The sequence below is a fragment of the Melopsittacus undulatus genome, chromosome 8, assembly GCF_012275295.1.
Source record: "Melopsittacus undulatus isolate bMelUnd1 chromosome 8, bMelUnd1.mat.Z, whole genome shotgun sequence".
Taxonomy (NCBI): Eukaryota; Metazoa; Chordata; class Aves; order Psittaciformes; family Psittaculidae; genus Melopsittacus; species Melopsittacus undulatus.
In genome coordinates this window covers 51,708,022-51,727,740 of record NC_047534.1, presented here as the reverse complement: position 1 = coordinate 51,727,740, position 19,719 = coordinate 51,708,022, and the positions used below count along the sequence as shown (strand labels likewise).

The following is a 19,719-nucleotide window of genomic DNA, read 5'->3' as shown; positions in this document are numbered from 1 at the left end:
GATCCAGCTCTGGGGCAGCAGCACAAGAGGGACCTGGAGCTGTTGGAGTGAGGCCAGAGGAGGCCATGGAGATGCTGCAAGGGCTGGAGCAGCTCTGCTCTGGAGCCAGGCTGAGAGAGCTGGGCTGGGGCAGCCTGGACAAGAGAAGGCTCCTGAAGGGGAGACCTGAGAGCAGCTCCAGTGCCTAAAGGGGCTGCAGGAAACCTGGAGAGGGGCTTGGGACAAGGGCCTGTAGGGACAGGCCAAGGGGAATGGCTTGAACCTGCCAGAACAGGGGAGACTGAGATGAGCTCTTAGGCAGAAGCTCTTCCCTGTGAGGGTGCTGAGGCGCTGGCACAGGGTGCCCAGAGAAGCTGTGGCTGCCCCATCCCTGGCAGTGCTCAAGGCCAGGTTGGACACAGGGGCTTGGAGCAGCTGCTCCAGTGGAAGGTGTCCCTGCCTGTGGCAGGGGTTGGAACTGGATTAGCTTTAAGGTCCCTTCCAATGGAAGCAGTTTCATGATTCTAAGATTCAGTTTTGGGGGTTAGCAATATTAAAACAGTTTTAATGTAGACTATTGATATGGACAAGAACAGCCACTTTTCTTACTCTCATAAGTTATCACCATTATTCAAGGAGATGTTTATCCTTCCTCTAGGAAGTCCAAGCAGGTGACATCTCATAACTGTATGAGTGGAAGTAATATACTGCTAAGCCCATTGAGAAGACAAGGCTCTATTTCAGCATCTTTACTGCCAAGAACAAGTGCACAACTGAAACTATTATCAAAACACCTTGAAAGCTCTGTTAGTAAAAGGCAAGGTGACTCCTTACTGTGGGTTGCATGAAAAGGCACTCTGTTTAATACACAAAAAAAGAAGGGAGAGTGGGAAATCACAGGGTGCTGCCGCCTTGATCCCATGGAGGAATCAGAGCTTTAAAGAGCAACACCACACCATTAACAAGGCTTCTACTACCTTGCATTAAAAGCAAAGCTCCTGCAGTGGTGCCTTTTAGACCCACTATGGGTCATCTTGAAGGGCAGGGAAGTAACAGAAGCCTTCACATCCTTCAATAAACCACTGCTTTAAAGTAAATAAACAAACAGAAGTGCCTGTTGTCTCCCTGCAGAACAGCTTCCCCCAGCTCCTCTCCAGCACCAAACCAGGCACTTGCCTATGAACAGTCCCAAGGCTAAGCAGAGAGCTAAAAACCAGGAAATCCCCTCTAGCTCCCAAGGAGGGGCAAGCTGCGTTTTGTGGCTATTGTAAGCAACTGGCACCAGTGACTCAGACTGCATGCAAAACACACATAATGGAAGCCACAATCGGTGTACTGGCATCCAATACCACTGAACAAATGGAACACTATTGCTTCCTATCTGGTAAAAAGCAGGGGGGGAAAGTGACAAGAGGTTGGACAAGAATTTGTTATTTCAATCTGCTTTAGCTACAGCTCCTTAGGAGTTCATGATGCTCTGACAAGCCAGGTACATGTAATCCTGCTAGCACTCCACCATGCTAAAGGCTCTACAAGGCCTGGTAATAACCTACAGGCCAACAAATATGTTCAAATCCAATCTCTGGGCAGCCCTGCAGCAACACATCATCAAAATACTACTCAACATAGAGAAACTGAACTCCTTGAATGCTGCAGTAAGGTTTAGGGTTTCCTCATTTTAATAACCAAAGGAGATGTGGCACTAGCATCAACACCACAGACTTTTCACAATCTCCACCTTAGGGAAAGAAAGCAATAGCAGTCACATGAGTCCAAAGTGTCCTTTCTGTTGTAAAAACACATTTATCTGCATAGAAATCACTTTGGTTTTCTAACTCTTCATCTGGTTTACCCCTTCTTTGTCTTAAGGATTGCCCAGAAGGTGCAATTAATACCATCACAAGAGACTGAAGTTCCTGTATAAAGAAAAGACCCCGAAAAGCAGAGGAATGAAACACTTTAGTGACAAAGAAAATAGAGGAGCTCACCACTGGACTGGCCCGAGCAGAGCTGGCTCTTGAGGATGCCCGAGATCCTGACCCAAGGTAGCAACTGTACTCAGAAGGCTGCCGCAGGAAACCAAGAACAGCAAGCAGAGAAAAAGAGAAAAGCATCAGAATTGGGAAAGGAAATGAGAGAAGACTTAGAGGTTTACATCTGAAGTTAATTACAGAACTGGTTGCATGCAGCTGGACAAAGGAACAGCAGTGAAAGTCAGAGCCCAGACACCTCAACCGCTCATTTAAAAACTAAAGCAAGTAGTAATTCCAGCTGACAGACCAACAGAGCTTTGATTCATTCTTAGAAGGACAGAATACAAATGATTTATTTATGTATGTTAAAATACCAGCCACAAGTAAACAACTCTCAGTCTATACAAAAGGCTCCACTCTTTTTCCAGAGCTCTGAGGTTCTCTGGTTAGCCTTCTTTCCACATTTCCAACACTATGCACATACTAAATGAATCTGTGCTCCACAGGCCAAAGCAAGAAACATCCATCAACATGGTGATTAAAGTAAAAACTGAGACCATCTCAGAGACTAAGTATCTCTCCTGCTTTCCCAGAACCTGCAGTCCTCATCTCCTGCCAAAGAAAGTACTTTAGTCCTTCTTAAAAGCAACCATGTAAGCAGTGAAGCAGAACAGACAGGGCTGACTTACTGCTGAGAAGGAGGAAGAATGTATCTACACTGTTTTATTTCCAGAGGTTATAATGCAGTGGAAGAGAGAAGGGAAATGAAAGTCTGAAGCATCAGGGAAACAGAACTTATCCTGAAAATGCATTTTAGGATTATTCCCTCTATTTTCACAGTTTTCAGAGCAGCTTCACACTCATCTTGTATTTAGATGTACTTTACAGAAAGATACATAAGCATATATAAAAGGGAGTGCTGAAGTTCATGTGGAACAGACAGGAATTAAAGAAACTTTTGCTGTTTAGCAGACATGGTATTTTCCTTTCCTACAAGGTAATTGTTAACACAGGCTTCGTAGAGAGGCATGTCAGTGTGCCACACTTCATGTGCAAAAGCTTGCACTGACACAAGGGCAGAGGCAGCTCAGGGACAGGAACAAGCATGAGGAACTGTTCTCCTCAGCTGCTCAGCCTATGCTGCTAATAACCTTTATCAGTTGATTTCATAGGCACTTAAGACTGCTCTTAGGTACAAAACCACTGCAACCTAAGGAATTGCCTACTTCCAAGATGCATGTACTCTGCTATTAAGGTTTCTTCTATTAAATAACCTGGCCACTACAGCAATCCCCTGGACTTCTTGCCTGCAGAGACAGGCAGATCTTCACCAAGCTATTGGAGGACTGTTGCAGCATCATTAGTTATGCTAACAAACTGTCACAGTATTAAATGAAAATTAAGCTCAGAGTACTAATAATGACAAGAGGGTAAGCTGGAAATAACCCCAGCTACAATGCAACTATAAGCTTAGTTACTAACCACAAAGCATTACTTTCCAAGGCACAGAGCCCTTAGTAAGCCCCTCAAGCAGGGCAGAACGTGATAAAGCCATGTCCTCAGATGTCTTACATGAAGTGACACTGCCTTCATGCACCTGAGCTCAGCCTCAGAGGTGACAATACGCAGAATCTGGAACTATGCTGCACACAATTTACAACTATTTTCAATCACAGCCACTTTGATTCCTAAATTAAAAGCAAAAAGCACTGAAGTAAACACTTAGATTTTGTTTTCGGGGTTAAGCAGTTCTAGCACAGAAGCCTTGTACCATCACCAGTGTTTTGTGTTTAATATAACAAGGATGTAGAATAATCTCTTCCCCTGTATTCACCTGTCATCTGCTCATCCAAGATCATTCTTTGGGGACAGCTACCCCAATGGCACTCCATGTTAAAAGTGCTATGAGGTTCAGAGACACTAAAATAACTACAGACACCCCCATAATTGTGAAAAGGCTATTCCCTTTGAGGCAAAAACCCCATACTTCAAATCTCAACATGTAACCATGCAAAAGAAAGTGGAAAGGCTGGATTATACACAGACTTTTAATACCTGTAGCACAGAGTGGATGGAGAGGGAAGAAAAGGGACCAGCACCAGTGTTTTATTCAGCGTTCCCTGCTCAAGCCATTAACAGTGGCTGAAAGACTTAGAAACAGCATTTGGGTCTGGAGCCCACTGGCAAGAGTAGAACTGTATCATCTGGACCTCTGAGAGACTTCTCTCCAACAGAAAGGGACATCCCATGAAAACCAAGAGCTCAGCACAGCCTTGTGGCAAATTCCCTGGGCTGCAAGCTGCCACAATGGTCCAAGCACATAACCAGGGATGAATGTTCCAAAGGAGCCAGATGAAAACCAGGCACAACCGTGACACAACCCTCTGAAGCTCAACAGCCGCAGCAGCAAGATGCACAGCCCAGCTACTGCATCGCTGTGACCGCAAGAGGATGGCATCGCCCTGTAAAGGCTAACAAGTGCTCCATAAACATCCCTGAAAGTGTTTCCCTCTCCAGGCTAACAACATTGTCACTTCTGAGGTTAAACTGACACCAGTGCTTTGTCCCCAGGCTTTTTTCTCTTAAGGGGTCAGGTGCTGGCTTTCTGTTCATTGGGGTTTCTCTGCTTGGTTGGGGTTTTTTTGCTGCTCAGTGAAGGAGATCAGTGTAAGTAGTGTGCCTGCACCACCCAGGCAGACACAACAGCAGCAGATGTACTGCCAGGTCTGAATGACAGGGGCCTCACCTGAGAAGAGGTGATGCCATTTTCTACCTTCTAATCCATAAACCAAGTCCTGCAGCCTCTCTTTCATGAAAGGAAACAATTCCTACTGCCATTCCTCATACTGCTGTAGTCCACAATTGACAGAGCCCTCTGCTCACAGGAGTGTGCATTCTGAAAACACTGGCCCCACTGACAGCATATAAATCCAGAACACCCCAAGTCAAGGCAGCCGTGTGTTCACACGAGTCCTTCGCTTCCCAGAGGCAGGAATGGCTTGAGAGAAGAGAGTGGGTTTTAATCTGTATTTTCAGAAGCAGATTTAAGCCTCAGCGAAGGAAGGGACTCCACGTACCACCACCTTGTCAAGGTGTTCTATCTGCAAACCAAGTGTGAAGCAGAGATGAACACCCCTGCTGCAGTGGGGCGAGTGCCTGCTGCTGGGTTCTGTCAGTGCGAGCCACAGCATCACAACAGCAGATAAATCCCTACTTAGTATTCCATAGAAGCACATGGAAATGGTGCTTGTCCTTTTGCCTACAGCAGCAGGTTATGGATCTCACACAGTCCATCCTAAATGCTGCTCAGCCCGGAAAAGGCTGTGCTCTGGTACACACAGGTTAGTGGGGACAGAGACAAGACAACAGGGAAATGCAGAAAACATCTTACAGCACGAGAACTAGAGGCACTATACCGACGACTCCCACTGTAAACGCTCTCGTCATACACAGACGCCTACAATTAAAAGACAGAGTCAGAACAGGACTGGCAGACCTCGTTTCTGGTTTCAGTCTGGAGAATTACATACAGGGTGCAGCACAAAGGAATGAGCAGTATGTGCAAGGACAGGGACATCTCCCGTATGCAACCACAAGCAACATGCAGGTGAAGATCTAACACAACCTGAAGATGTGAGCTGGAAAATGCCATGAGGCACGTGCAAAATCTGACACACATCCCCCAGAGTCCATCACACGGTCATGCATTTCTGACCCTTCTCCCAGCCATCCATTCAACAGCTTATGGTGCTTACCAACAAAACAGCTACATCAATTCTTTACCTGTTCAAGTCTGTTTAACCTTTGTGGTGCTGGCAATATGGGGGATGCTCACACCTGGTGAACATCACTTACCAGCCAGTTTACGAAATCAATAAAAGGGGAGGAAGATGCATGTTTTAAGACTGGCTCCAGTTTAGTGTATGAACGTACAGCTCAGGAAACACAGGGGCAATAGCAAACTCTACCTCCTTTAAGCTTTGAGAGAAAAGAAATAATCATCTGAGAAGCTATTTCACAAGTTTGAACAAGTGAAATCTGGGTATAAAATTGTTTTGAACAGATTCTTGCTAGTTGTTACACAACAGAAAGAATTGATGTTGCCTCTCTCCTGCACGCTGTCACTAAGACCCCAAAATGAAGTTCACTGTCTCCCATCCAGAGAGAAGCCCATGGCAGCATTACAACCCCATGAGCAGTGGTTATAAGACTTCACGTATGACCTTTTCGAAGTGTTTTATCTGTAAACCAAGTGAAAGGCAGAGATGAATACCCTTGCCTTGTTTTATTCCAAGAGGAATAAAAGGATCAGCAAATCCAGGTCTGTACAAACAGCATTGCCCACGTGCATTCAGATGGATCAAACACCAGAGTGTGAAATAAATGAACCCAACAGGAACTACTGAGGTAAGAGACAACATATGCATGGCTTAAGGTGAGTGGCTTTGGTGTTTGGGTTTCGATTATTAGTACAACAAACCCTGTAACTTCTGGCTGGGGCATCGCTGCACAGCAAGGAGGGCTGAGGAAGACAAGCACAACACTTTGTTTGCATAGAAAATCAAACAACAAAAGGCACCTACAGCAGAATAAGGCATTTTGATGAGATTAGGATTAGTAAACTGCAACAGAAGGAAACCCACTATAAAGAATATTAGTAATCTGTGCCATAGAAGCATGAGATCTCAACTCCCAAAGACTAAGAATACCCAGCAGACACGTGCATATCCTACAGGACAGGAGGACACGCGAGTATGCAAAAGCAAATCAGCATAAGTTAAGTTTAGGTCGTTAAAAGTAGTTATTGTCTCACACACATTTGTGTATAGCAGCCAGAGAGGATGCTCCTCCTCACCTCAACCAAAGCCACAAAAAGAGCTACATACAAAGGCAGAAATGTTTTAAGGCACACATTTTAAGTGCTTCACACAGCTGCAAGGTCACCTCTTGCCTGTTTCATTATTAAACTACAATGCAGAGAAAACACAAACAATTCCAAACAAAATTATGAGTACTTCAGTCGGAGCACCACAAAACTTCGCTGTTAGTAACCACCACACACAAGATGCAGCAATTCAGCTCATCTCTATCTGACATAATTAGGTGCAAGAGGTACCCTAGCAGTGGTCCCCAGCCCACAGCCTGCAGGTAACATCGTGCTCCTCCACATCCACAGTGGCCACAATGCCCCAGGTTGTGGCCATGTGCTGGTGCTGCCCATCAGGCAGCACAGGCTGCGGACCACTGCTGGAGCCCTGCTTTGCTAGCACCAGCCTGGCTGAGCTCTGATCCACACGCAGAGGACAATCCAACCTCCTGGGTGATTCTGAAGCTTCAGTGACTTTCTTCTGTGAATTATTTGCTTGCAATTGCATTTTATACAGACTGGATTGCCTTAAGCTTGCCAGAGTGACAAGGTGAGCAGAGAAGTTGCCTCAATTAGAATAGAGAACTTGAGTTCATTAAGACCTCCCTTATTTTGCCAGACCAATTGAGGCCAAAAAGCAAACAAAGTAACTGGAGGAAAGGGAGGAGCAGCAAAGGAAAACTGATTGTGCTCATTTTAAAACAGCTTTCCATTACTTATTCCAATCTTTAAAAGTCTCATTTGGTTTTGGTGTTTTGCTCCCCTTTTTTTGGTTGGTTTTGAGGATTGTAGGTTTTTTACTAAAAGACCTTCAGAGACTCTTGACAATTGGTCCAAATTCAGTCCTAATTACAAGAGGTTGTTATTCTCCAAATGAAGTCAGAACAACACGTCCAGGCCAGGTAAAGCCATGGGGAAACAGACCCAGTTTCCATTTTGGGATGAAGGTTGAGATGTGGAAGCATAGCCGCTGTTGTGGAGCCCCAGATCAGAGTAGTACGATGCCTGCGTTAATAACAAAAACAGAGAGACCACAACCAAACCTTGAGAACTCAGCTTCATTACGTGACAGACTTTCTAAATTCCTTTAAATGAGAAGCAAAAGGTAAAGTAGGTGATTACAAATGTCATGGATACAAAGTGGTCACAGAGGCAAACGAGATAAATGCATTATAGATATGAGGGGGTGTGAAACTCATGTACCCCTTCCATTCATAAGGCAGAGATGAAAAGCCTTTCCTCTAGCATCCCCTGCACAAAATACCCATTTGGTTTACTTGCTCCTGAAAGGCTCCAGATCCTCACGTTCTCTCCTCCTCCCTTACTGCTATAACCCACTGAGAGACCTTTGTAAGAGACTTCAGAAGCACGTATGCAGCTCATACACCTAAGTTTCATCCTAACTGTAGTTAAGTGAAGCTTGGAGAGGGACTTTTTACAAGGGTCTGTAGGGACAGGACACGGGGAATGGCCTTAACCTGCCAGAACAGGGGAGACTGAGCTGAGCTCTTAGGCAGAAGCTGTTCCCTGTGAGGGTGCTGAGGCGCTGGCACAGGATGCCCAGAGAAGCTGTGGCTGCCCCATCCCTGGCAGTGTTCAAGGCCAGGTTGGACACAGGGGCTTGGAGCAGCTGCTCCAGTGGAAGGTGTCCCTACCCTTTGAAGCATTTGGTCAGTGGAGACTGTCACGGATAATGCATGGCAGTAGGACATTCCCCTTGTCTTGTCCCTACAGGCCCTTGTCCCAAGCCCCTCTCCAGGTTTCCTGCAGCCCCTTTAGGCACTGGAGCTGCTCTCAGGTCCCCCCAGAGCCTTTTCTTTTCCAGGCTGAACACTGCATTCATTTTTACTTTTTTCAGGAAAACACCTGACACATCATGCTCTCCAGGAGCCAAGAGAACCAGAACAGCACAGGCACACTGGGGAGACTGAGCATCTTCCCTGCAGCCCAAGAGCACACCTCAAACGTGATGAAACAGACACTCTGCCGTGCTGGGGACAGATGCAGCCCTGAGCTGAGCAGGCAGGGTATAATACCACAGCAGGGAGGCAGAGCACAAGCTGCCACAGCCAGCCTGCAGGGCCAGGGAGGAAACACCAGCTCCTTGCATGCATGCCCACCCTCATGTACTCAGTCTCCTCTGACTGGCCCTGCTGCAATACACGAGCTGCAAAGGTATTTTCAAAGCCTCCCAGGCATTGCTTAAGATTCATTTTCCCATGGGCACACTGGTGGGAATGGTTGGTTGGTCTGAAAGAGCTCTCCACACCTCTCTGCTCTTCGCTATGCTCCAAAGCTCTCCTTTTACAGCTGTTCTAAACACTCCCCTTCACCAGTTGTTTCTTATGGGGGTCCAGACAACCACAATACTCTGCTTTCAGTAGTCAGCTATTACTCAACCTGCTTACAAGACCTTACTAATCCTAGCATCATCCCTATAAACTGTGTAAGGGTTAACTCCAGTCACAAAGGAGGAATATCTGTGGCAAACTAAAGTACTTGTTTGCTCTTGACACTATGGGCTTCCAGCACTGCAAGCAAACAGATCTGTGGATAAAACACAACAGTTACAGGTATTGTGAAGTAAATAAATCATTGCCCAACCTCAAAAGTAATAATAAATAAAAATCCTACTCCTTTTTTTCCCTGAGCATCCATAAAATAAGATTTTCACTGCAAAGAAACCAGAACACACTGAACTGAGCTTAAAGAAATCACATTCACTCCCACGTAGAGAGCTTGTAAGGAGCACATGGACTACCGTAGGCACACGGTGCTATTCCTATTTAAGGAATCAGCCTGTGGTATTGCAAGTACTGTGTACAAAGATTCTTCTCCTTGTGGATAAGTCTCCATCCTGTGCCTTAAAATTGGACACCTACTTTGAAATGACTTAGCAGCAGACTCGTCGCTTCTCCAAGGACCTTCCTAACAAGTTTTCATCCTCTTAGTTTTTCACTGTCAACTTGACCATCTTTAAGGTTAGGCTTGAGATAGAGCATTCCTAAAGGTGAATCCCAGCCAGACTGAAGACAATTGGAGTTTCAGCTATTATTCTAAGTTACCCCCAAACTTCCTTCTGAGTTATGATTAAGCTAAATTATGCTTAGTTACAAAACCTACAGGGAGCTAATGTTGTCGATGCTCCACACAGACTAAACCTCCGTGCTGCAAACCCTAATACAGAGATGATTTTAAATTCTTTAAACAGAAACCAAACAAATTCTTCTCCATGGATGACTTTCTTACAGATACTTTGCTCTTCCTGTAGTACTCAGAGCTCTGGAGTATATCATTACAGAATAAGAGCATCATTTATCAGACATACTACATCATAAAGTTCCTTGAACTTGGCAAACAGTTCAGCAAGAGTGGAAACAACAGGGCATAGCATTTCCTTAACAGTTTAAGCAACAGTATTTCACTGTTTCTTACCCACAGATGCAAGCATAAAACTATATGGAAGCAACAATTTAAAACGGACATGAAATATGTAAGGTCCCATCTCACTATTTAGACAAGCGCCTGCTTAACTTCATGCTTCTCACTGAAGTCTCTCTCATGTTTAGCATGTATTGCTCAAATACTTAGCTAAATGGAGTCTTAAAAGTAGTTTATTTTTCCCCTAAACACAGAGCTTCAGTCTGCATACCACTCCATTTCTTTAGGAGTCTTGACAGCACACAGATCAACAGGCTCTGAGCTTTTGTCTGCCCTTGCTAAAATAAAGGCAGGGGAAAAAAAACCCTAACAGCTACTCTGCCTGCTCCCCAGAGGCTCTGCTTGGGGCAATCCCATTAAATAATGTGCACAAACCCCAGTATGTAACACAGCAGGACAATGAATTCCTATAATTGACACAAAACACTTGTTCTGGAACAGAGGGGAACATTGCGACCCACATACACACAATGGACTGAATTATTAAGCTTTCTTTGACAAGAATATTGCTAGGAACAGAAGTTCATCAACCTAAGTTAAGCAGTAACACCTGAGCCAGCTGTTCACCTCTGCAGGAGTTTCCAGAAACCCTGGGATGCAGTTCAGACAGGAAAAAAAGCATTTAGTTAAGGAAACTTAACAGGCATTTGGGAAAAATCCAATATCCAAAGGCCATTTTACATACCCAGATCTCCAGAGGCTAAATTCTACATGAAGCTCTGGAGTTTTCAGTGTTAGAGCATGACATGAACATGTACAACAAGTTGGAGAACAGTCCTTGTGCTGTCCAGCACATGGATGTCCCCCGTGCTGGGTGCCTCCAAGCTATTCCTTGTCACACATGAACTCGTACTCAATTTTGCTTCCAAGTTAAGCAGTCCTGACTTCCCAATCCTACTGGTACCAGGCTGGGAGACTTCTCTTCCCACTCCTGGCCTAATTTATTCCTGCAGACAGCTCATCAGTGCCTGACAACCTGCAAACCCCACAACGTGCAAAACAGGGAAAACCTGCTCCACCACAGAAAAGAATCTGCTCATTACCTTTAACCCCATCAAACAGAGCAATTGAATCTTACAGCGATATAAATAAATTACTAACCCTGCTAGATTTTCTACTCTGGGATGATCCATACACATCGTCCTCGTAACCATTGGTCTGTTATGGAAAGAAAGGAAAAGTGGGAAAAGAAAAGAGAGAAAACATTTGACACAGACCCAAAAGGGCATTTTCAGCACAAGCAATCAGTTATGAAAAGCAAACGCAGAGACAGCACGTTTCAAAGATACACCAGGGTTAGGTCATGATTTCAAACACGAGGACAGGAACGTTTCTGCATCTGGCACTACCTGTATACCAGCCACAAATGTCAAGGATACTCCTGTTTGGTTTTTTGACCCCTTTTTCCCCCGTTAAAAAACACTTTTGTCCCCCTATTACTACTATAGCACCCTGTGTCTTCAAATGAAGGCAACGCAGGATAAAATCATGGGACACTAGGAACTACAACAAAAAGATTTGTAACTGCAGTTACTCCTCTGACAGCCAAGCAATTAAAAAGCAGCAAAATGTAGCAAAAGAATGAATTCTGAGTCTATATTTGGGAAATTCAGCTTAGTTCATATAGTACTGCATGTTTACTATCTTCTTTTTACCTCTCCCCAATTACATCAAAATTAAACCCAGACAGTGACCATCTGCCACCTCCCAGTGTGTGGGGGTCCAAAGAGTAATGAGAGATCTCAGTTGGTCCAGCTGTCCTTCCTCATGCTCAATAGCCTGCCCTGTTGTCATTAAGATGTTTTCTCTCAAAGAGCTAAAAACAAGAACAAGCCTTCCAGAAGCCAGGCAAGATGCTGGCTTCTGGGTCAGGAATCAAACAAAACAAGCCCTACAATGAAGTTTTTAGTCTGGATAACTGATGTTTAAGAAAAGAGGATAAAGCCAAAAGTCATCTCAGTCAAAACCATTAGAAGCTCAGGTTTCTCAAGGAAGTTTCTATTCTGGCATTACTTTCACAACAAGGTCTGGTTTAGCATCAAGAATGAGGAAGCACCTTGTGTATCTGGGGTGGGGGTTTAGTGGAAATTTAATTCGAATGTCTACTGACATTAATTTTTTAGGTCCAAGTTTTAATGCATCCCTAAAATGAAAATCCACCAAACCCAATCTGAGTCCATTTCCAAGCAAAGTATTCATCACATACTACTCACTGCAATTACATTAGAAACCAGATTAGACCCAAGCTGGTAAAGCAACTTTTGGGAACAGCTCAGCCTCTCTACTAACTGCAATACTATCACTCTAAATAGAAGCCGAGCATCCAGCTTCTTTCCTCAACAAGAGCTGAGCTGAAATCCTGCTGCAGCCTCCTCACACAGTTTGGCTTCAACCCTGGTTTTACTATTTTTCCAGCTTCCCAAATTCTCCCAACACTTTTCCTGCTCAAAAATGGGCAAAACCTTCAGCAACTGAAGCTCCTTTTCAGCAGCAGTATTTTTATTCCAACTGTGTATAAGATTGCCCTCGTGCCCTGTACTCGCCCAGCTAGGCAATACACACCCCTGCAGAACTGCTTTCCCCATTAAAAACAGGTGATGGGAGCAGATCCAATGAGATCCTTTCCAACTGCCTTGTAACTGTGCATTTCTTCTACAATAACTAGATCTTGCCCCAGGTTTCACTTGATGTCATGTACAGACACACCAAGAGCCTTACAGTCAAGTTACACTCACACTGCTTTTCCTTTATGCCCTTAATTAACCTGCTTAGGGAAATTAAGTTGAATTAACATGATTCATTTTCCACAAATAGTTTACCACTTTGTATATCAAGGCCCTTCTGGAGTGTTTGCTTAATTTGCCCTGTATCATTCACATTTCAAGCTGAAGCCCCATAGCTCAGGTCATTTCCCCTGTCACTATCACCTATCCTCTCCAGCATGTATTTCTGAAGGCGAATGCTCCAGGCAGCTCTTGGAGAGCAGGGTCAGTTTTACCAGACCTCACTGACCTTTGTCCTGTGCTACCCTAACACACTAAGCACCCCACCATAACCTGAATGCAAAGTACAGTTGTATACTGAGGAGGCTGGAATATTCAGATTTTACTCGTTCTCCCTTCACATGCAACTGACCCTATTCTTTGATGTCTTTTCCTCTTGCAGCAGTACCCAACTCTGCCCTCTCTCATGTGCTCTTTCCGTCCCTGGAATTACTCACTGTGGGATTCACCTAAAACCCTGACTATGTGAAAGCACATTATGCATTATCTTCCACCCAGGTCTGGCTTTGCAGACCTCTAAGTAGTGCCCTATTTGTACATCAATACTATGCAGAATCATAGAATGGTTTGTGTTGGAAGGGACCTTAAAGCTCATCCAGCTCCAACCCCTGCCACAGGCAGGGACACCTTCCACTGGAGCAGCTGCTCCAAGCTTCTGTGTCCAACCTGGCCTTGAACACTGCCAGGGATGGGGCAGCCACAGCTTCTCTGGGCACCCTGTGCCAGCGCCTCAGCACCCTCACAGGGAACAGCTTCTGCCTAAGAGCTCATCTCAGTCTCCCCTGTTCTGGCAGGTTAAAGCCATTCCCCTTGGCCTGTCCCTACAGGCCCTTGTAAAATGTGCCTTTATGAACTACCTTTACGAAAACACTGCAGCCTTCACTACATATATTCTACCAGCATTACCTATTTCTGTGTCAAATTAGGTTTTGAACTTTTCAAGCTGTCCTTCCTGTACGACACTGACATGTTTGCATTACACCACATTTTGCAGATAACTGATGTGTTCTCACAGACCCAGCAAGTTCCGATATCACACTGTATCCTTGACATTAGGCTGGTGAACTCTTACAGCCAACATACTTGCACGCATTCTCTGTCCTATCACAGTGGTTTTCTATGCAAAAACCTCTCCAAGACAATTACTTTAGATACATACTGCTTTGGAGTAGTTCTTCTTTTTGGTCCTCTCATTCTCTAATCCAGCCTGCAGTGAGATTAAGAATGCAGGATGAAAAGCATTTATGAGTTTATGTGCACCCATCCATAGCCACACATGCACGTTACCATGCAAAAACAGCAGTCTATTTTCGCTCCAGCTCTACGCAACACAGGTCAGTAAGCACACATGGGAGGGGGAATCAAACCTTAAAATCAAATGACCAGTTATTAAAGAATGTTGTTAAAAGTGATCATAACACTGTTTAAATTTAGTAGCCACAGTTAAAATCATTCATGCCTGCTAGGTTAAGTCAATTAAAGGAGCGACCAGCTGTCTATACTTAACTACATCTATACATCCATGCAAAGTCCCAATGTGTTTGAACTATTTCTGTATATAGGTCACTCACAAATAGATACATTGCATTCTGTAATCGAAATAGCACAGGGAATGGAGGAGGGTGAGAAAGCTACAGTTGGTAACACTGCTCTGTGCAGTCTGCTTTCTGCAGAAGTGGAGATGCCTCTATCTCAACACAGTGCTGGCACAAGGCAGCACTGCTAACAGTACAAGCAAATGTGCTTAAACTGAGCTTAAAGTTCCAATTGCCATTCCCCCTTCTCTGTCCTTTCTGTTCTTCCAAGAGTCACCTTCATCTGAGTGTGTTCAATACAAACACCTGCTCTGGTCTTACCTACAGAGTCTGAGGTTTTTATCCTCTAAATCCAAGGTAACAGCTCGACACACAGGCTGCAGCTCTGGTAGGCAGTATATTTGTCCTGTCACCTTTGCTAGATCTATTCAGAGTGAGCCTGTGAAAGCTGCATTCCTTTCCAGATTCATGCTGAAATAAAACCAGACAGACTATGCTCAAAGCCAGGCTGGACAGGCCTTGGAGCAACCTGGTCTAAGTGGAAGGTGTCCAGTGCCCATGGGGGTGGGAACTGGATGAGCTTTACAGCTCCTTCCAACCTAAAGCAGTCTGTGAATTCTAGACCTGGCCAAGCAATGAACAGACTGTTACAGAGGAAGTCTGTTAGGGAAAATAAAAGCTATTCTGCTCTGTCCTATTGTGACTACTGAACTACTACTAGACCTAGCTTAGCTCTTTCTAATCCTTCAGTGCTTTTAATGTGAACTGCATCAGAGCAGTAGGAGAAGGAAGCAGCATCTTTACATCACCGACCACAAACTACCTCAGGATTATTTTAGATCACCCCTTATCTCAGATAAACCACCATAAGTGATGTTAATTTCTTATTTAGGATTAGTTTTTAACACACACTGCAACTTGCAGACTATTCTCACCACTGGATAGGTGTTGGCATGTTCCAAATGAGACTGTAAAGGTATGAGAGGAAAGAAAACATTCAGAATACAAAGGAAAACACTGAAGCAAGTCATGGCAATCAAAAGAACCTCCCCCAGAAAACAGGCACAGAGATGTATATCCCAACTAAGAACTTTGGTAATGCAGAATTTCTTGTAGGAAGCCAGAAGTCAGAAACTCTGGAGCAAACCAAGCATGGAAATGCACGAACTCCATCACAAGTGATTAATAACACACCAATATTTCATGCTGGATGGTCTCAGATTAGAGGCAGCCAGCTTGGAAGTGGGAGAACAAGGACATCTGGCATCGAAGAGACTAAAGAGGGACTTGAGTGTCTCATACACACAGTGAATGATGTTAACTGAGCTTCCCTAGGAACAACCGTGTGATAAAGCATCAAGCTTGCAGCCCTTCTTGGATGAGAGGCAGGACACTCTCCATGGGTCCAGGATGAGCCATGGGAAAGCTATTACAGATTCCCTGTCGCAGAGGAAGATCTGCTGGCAGGAGGCAGAGATACACTCAAGCTAGCACTGTATGAACTCACTAAGCCACTGTCTGCAGCACAGGCACACCCGTGGAACTTAGATGGATTTGCTAGCCTGGTCTAATCAACATCTCGGGTGGTTCTGCAGCCCATATTGATGGCTGCTCTGCCAGAAGCATCCAGGCCAGCTCCCAAAAAGCTAGCTCAGCAGATCTCTGGTGCCTGCAGTTGAGACATCCACTTAGAAAACATTCCAGGAGCAAATACAGAGTAAAACCCACACAGTTTGGTAGGCAGAAATACATCTCTGGTACTGGCTCATTTCATTGAAAACGTCCTGCACAGAAAAGAAGCATAGCTGCAAAAAGCAACTCCTCACAGCATCAGCCACTCACAGTACAATGAGCCCAAAGGTGCAGGATCAGTTTTCAGGTACTGGAAGCCTTGCAGATCATTTGCAAAGGCATTCTGCAACTACGGAAGCCTTCCAATAGCCAAAAAGAAAGAAGAGCATTCAGAATTCTCTAACTAGTTTTACAAATCCCTTGTGGACACAAAGCAATAGTTTTTGGTGCTCAAACTGAATGGTGCTCAAAAGCCAGACTGAACTCTGCTCCTCACAGGTAATTTGTTAGGTTGGTCACCTTTTTGTAACTGTTTTTAACTTTGTTGTTTTGCAAACACACAAAGACAGCGAGAGCCAAACCTTCACAAAGAGACAGAGATGTGATCAAAGTGTTAAAAGCATCACTTTTAAATAAACCCACACTAGGAGAACAGACACTGTACGCTCTATCAATTCACTGTGAATAAAACAACTAAGAGCTGTGTAAGGGTGCTCTTCAGTTCAGACTGGCAAATGTTTACTTTCTACAACCCCAGTGACACTTGGATCAAGGAAGGAAGCTCTGTCAAAACTCTCCTCCTGTGCATGCCCAAGCGTCAGCTTGCGTAAGAACATTCCCCAAATGCTACTTTGATGACAGGAGGGAGTCTGTGCAACATCACTACAAATACCACTGCGAGAAGTTCCAACCAGATCCTTCTGTCAGGAAAGGACATTCTCTGCGGAAGCCTTAGGGATTTATGGGCCATCCCGTGAGGCAGCTGGAGCCGCTGCTCACCAGACCAGTGGTGGTATCCCAGCCTGAAGGCAAGAGGCAGCTCCATGAAGAGCTCAGAAAAGCTTCTGGGATGGTGGGGAGGCAGAACACAAGGCTTCTGCTGTTCAAGTATGTAACAACAGATCATGGTGCAGAAACCATCATGAGGATTTCCACGAACTAAAGGTGTTTCATAGAACCATTATCATAGAACAGCTTGTGCTGGAAGGGAGCTTAAAGCTCATCCAGCTCCAACCCCTTCCACTGGAGCAGGTGCTCCAAGCCCCTGTGTCCAACCTGGCCTTGAGCACTGCCAGGGATGGGGCAGCCACAGCTTCTCTGGGCACCCTGTGCCAGCACCTCAGCACCCTCACAGGGAACAGCTTCTGCCTAAGAGCTCATCTTAGTCTCCCCTTCTCAGATGAACTGAGCTCCCACTGTAAATATGGTGCCAGCGCTCTTCCATCTTGCTCCATATCAAGGAACACACAGTTATAGCCATGGTTAAACAGCCCAGTTGTATCAAAATCACCTTCTAAATAGAAAGAACTGAAATTTCAACTGATCTAGACATATTTTTTCCCTCCAAAAAAGACTTCCATGAACATGTCCAAATTTAACTCTAAGTAAAATAAACACTGGTTTGCATGTTCAGCTGTCAGGATGAGCTTTCCTCATCAAATCTCTGGACCTTTAAGGCATCTTCTAGCTTTGAAAAGTATACAAACCAGCTTGTGGTCTGAAAGAATAAAGATTTTAACACCATTTCATAAATAGCAAATAAGGGAAAAAGGGAACAAGGCCACACTTAAAACTTTAAAGTGCATCTTTGTGGTACCTCACAGAGAACACAGTCACCCCCTGGGGTCACTGAACATGCTTTGCAGTAGTCACTTGTTGCCTTTCTTTTCCTCTTCCAGGCTCTTTCAAAGGGACATGAGGTCTGACACCCAGTCCTGTTCTCCTGGGGGTACTTGGCCAGGAATCTCCACAGAAGCCAGAAACCAAAGATTACAAATAATGACACAGGTCTTGCTTGTTCTAGAACTAATCATCCAGCTTACCCCACATAACTGGTGCTACTGATACACGAGGAACAATGGCAGAAGGAGAAGGAATTACTCTCAAACACAACCGGTTTAGGCACAATGACTCCGAAACAAGAACTGGCCACAGCTAATTCACATTCAGGACTGCTGAGAGCTTCCTCCCTAGTGCTGTTATGGCTTGTTTCAGTTCTGTGCTTAGCTCAGTGCTTCTCCATAGGTCTCCGAAGCAGCGAGCTCCAATCATCTTTGAAGACTCTTAACACACAGAGACAACAGCACTAGCAGCTCACAACCCCTAAATTGCTTAAACTGTCTTCACGATTCCAAGAGCTGATTATGTCTATGCTAGAATAGGGTTAACATTTGTATCCATGTGTACTATATCTAACACAATACTGTATGGATATTTTGGCAAATATAAGCCAACAATAAAACGCTTGAATTTGTCCTACAGATGAGTACCAGTGCACTACAGCACTCTGCTCTACGAATCCCCTCATCCACAGCTCATGTCTGCAGATGGATTTCAAATATCACTGAAGCAGTTTTGAGGAGTGTTTCACCTGCAATTCCAAAGTGCTTAAGACTTATTTCCACTGCTAATTTGCTTCTGGTTTCCTGAGCTCATAAATGCTCATTATGGAGTAAGCTAGCACTTCCTCTTCCCAAATTCTCAGTCTGGGTTATGAAAGAGCGGAACTCACAAGGTGCATACATGAAATAGCTGCAGATAGGCATGTTTTGGCTAAGTACTTCCTGCAACAGTAAGCGCTAACAGCAGTTACCAGATCTACAGTCACATGCTCTGTTGATGTTCCTGCTCTGTGCGTGCTAATCCGACCATTCCCCTGATTGAAAGAATTATTGCCTTACATGTGCTCATAAAAACCCCAACAAAGCATATGGCTTGAACATGGAACTTGTCAAGACTTTGCAAAGGATGGTATCAGAGTAGTACTGGTGGTAAGCGGGGGGACAGCAACATCAGTACACACACATGCACACTTAAGTTGTACAATTTACCAACCCTCAGGCTTCCACGGCTACCCACTGACATGCGCTCATCTTCATCCGAAGCCTATCAAAAGAAAAGTATAAAGACAAGAAAATGATGAATTTAACTCAAGTAACAGGCAGGGTGGTAAACGCTGATGGCTTTGATGGGACAGAGGGAAAGAGGAGACATACATACAAAAGAAATGTCTTTTAAAAAAGGATTGCATTAAACCTACAAGCAGGAAGTAAACGAAATCATACCCTGCCCGAGGAACACAGTCAAGCATTTTACTATGGGATGAATGACACCCTGGCTGAGGTGTTCTCTGCTCATGGTCTGAATAAATGAATATCAAACACCCCGAGCAGGTTATTTCCCCACCTTCCATCCCCTGCCCCCCTTTATTCTAGCACAGTTTCAAAAGCTCCTCAGAGTGACTGGGGAGAAGGCAGAGAAGTCAGGAAGTGGCTTTGGGGTTTTCTCTTGCCTGGGTGGGGGGAGCTTATTTTTGGTCCGTTTTGGTTGGTTGGTTTGTGGCTGGGTTT

General features: G+C 44.7%; 1 protein-coding gene across 1 annotated transcript in view; it reads right to left on the bottom strand.

Annotated features, from left to right (window-relative positions):
- The window catches only part of LRRFIP1 (LRR binding FLII interacting protein 1), a 102,261-nt gene that overhangs the window by 27,015 nt on the left and 55,527 nt on the right, over positions 1–19,719 (bottom strand). Inside the window, exons 6-10 of the mRNA XM_034065766.1 lie at positions 19,205–19,255; positions 11,362–11,418; positions 6,433–6,474; positions 5,344–5,409; positions 1,968–2,045 (exon numbers count right to left, since the gene is read on the bottom strand). Coding sequence (XP_033921657.1) covers positions 1,968–2,045; positions 5,344–5,409; positions 6,433–6,474; positions 11,362–11,418; positions 19,205–19,255 — 294 coding nt within the window. The remainder of the gene's footprint in view (positions 1–1,967; positions 2,046–5,343; positions 5,410–6,432; positions 6,475–11,361; positions 11,419–19,204; positions 19,256–19,719) is intronic.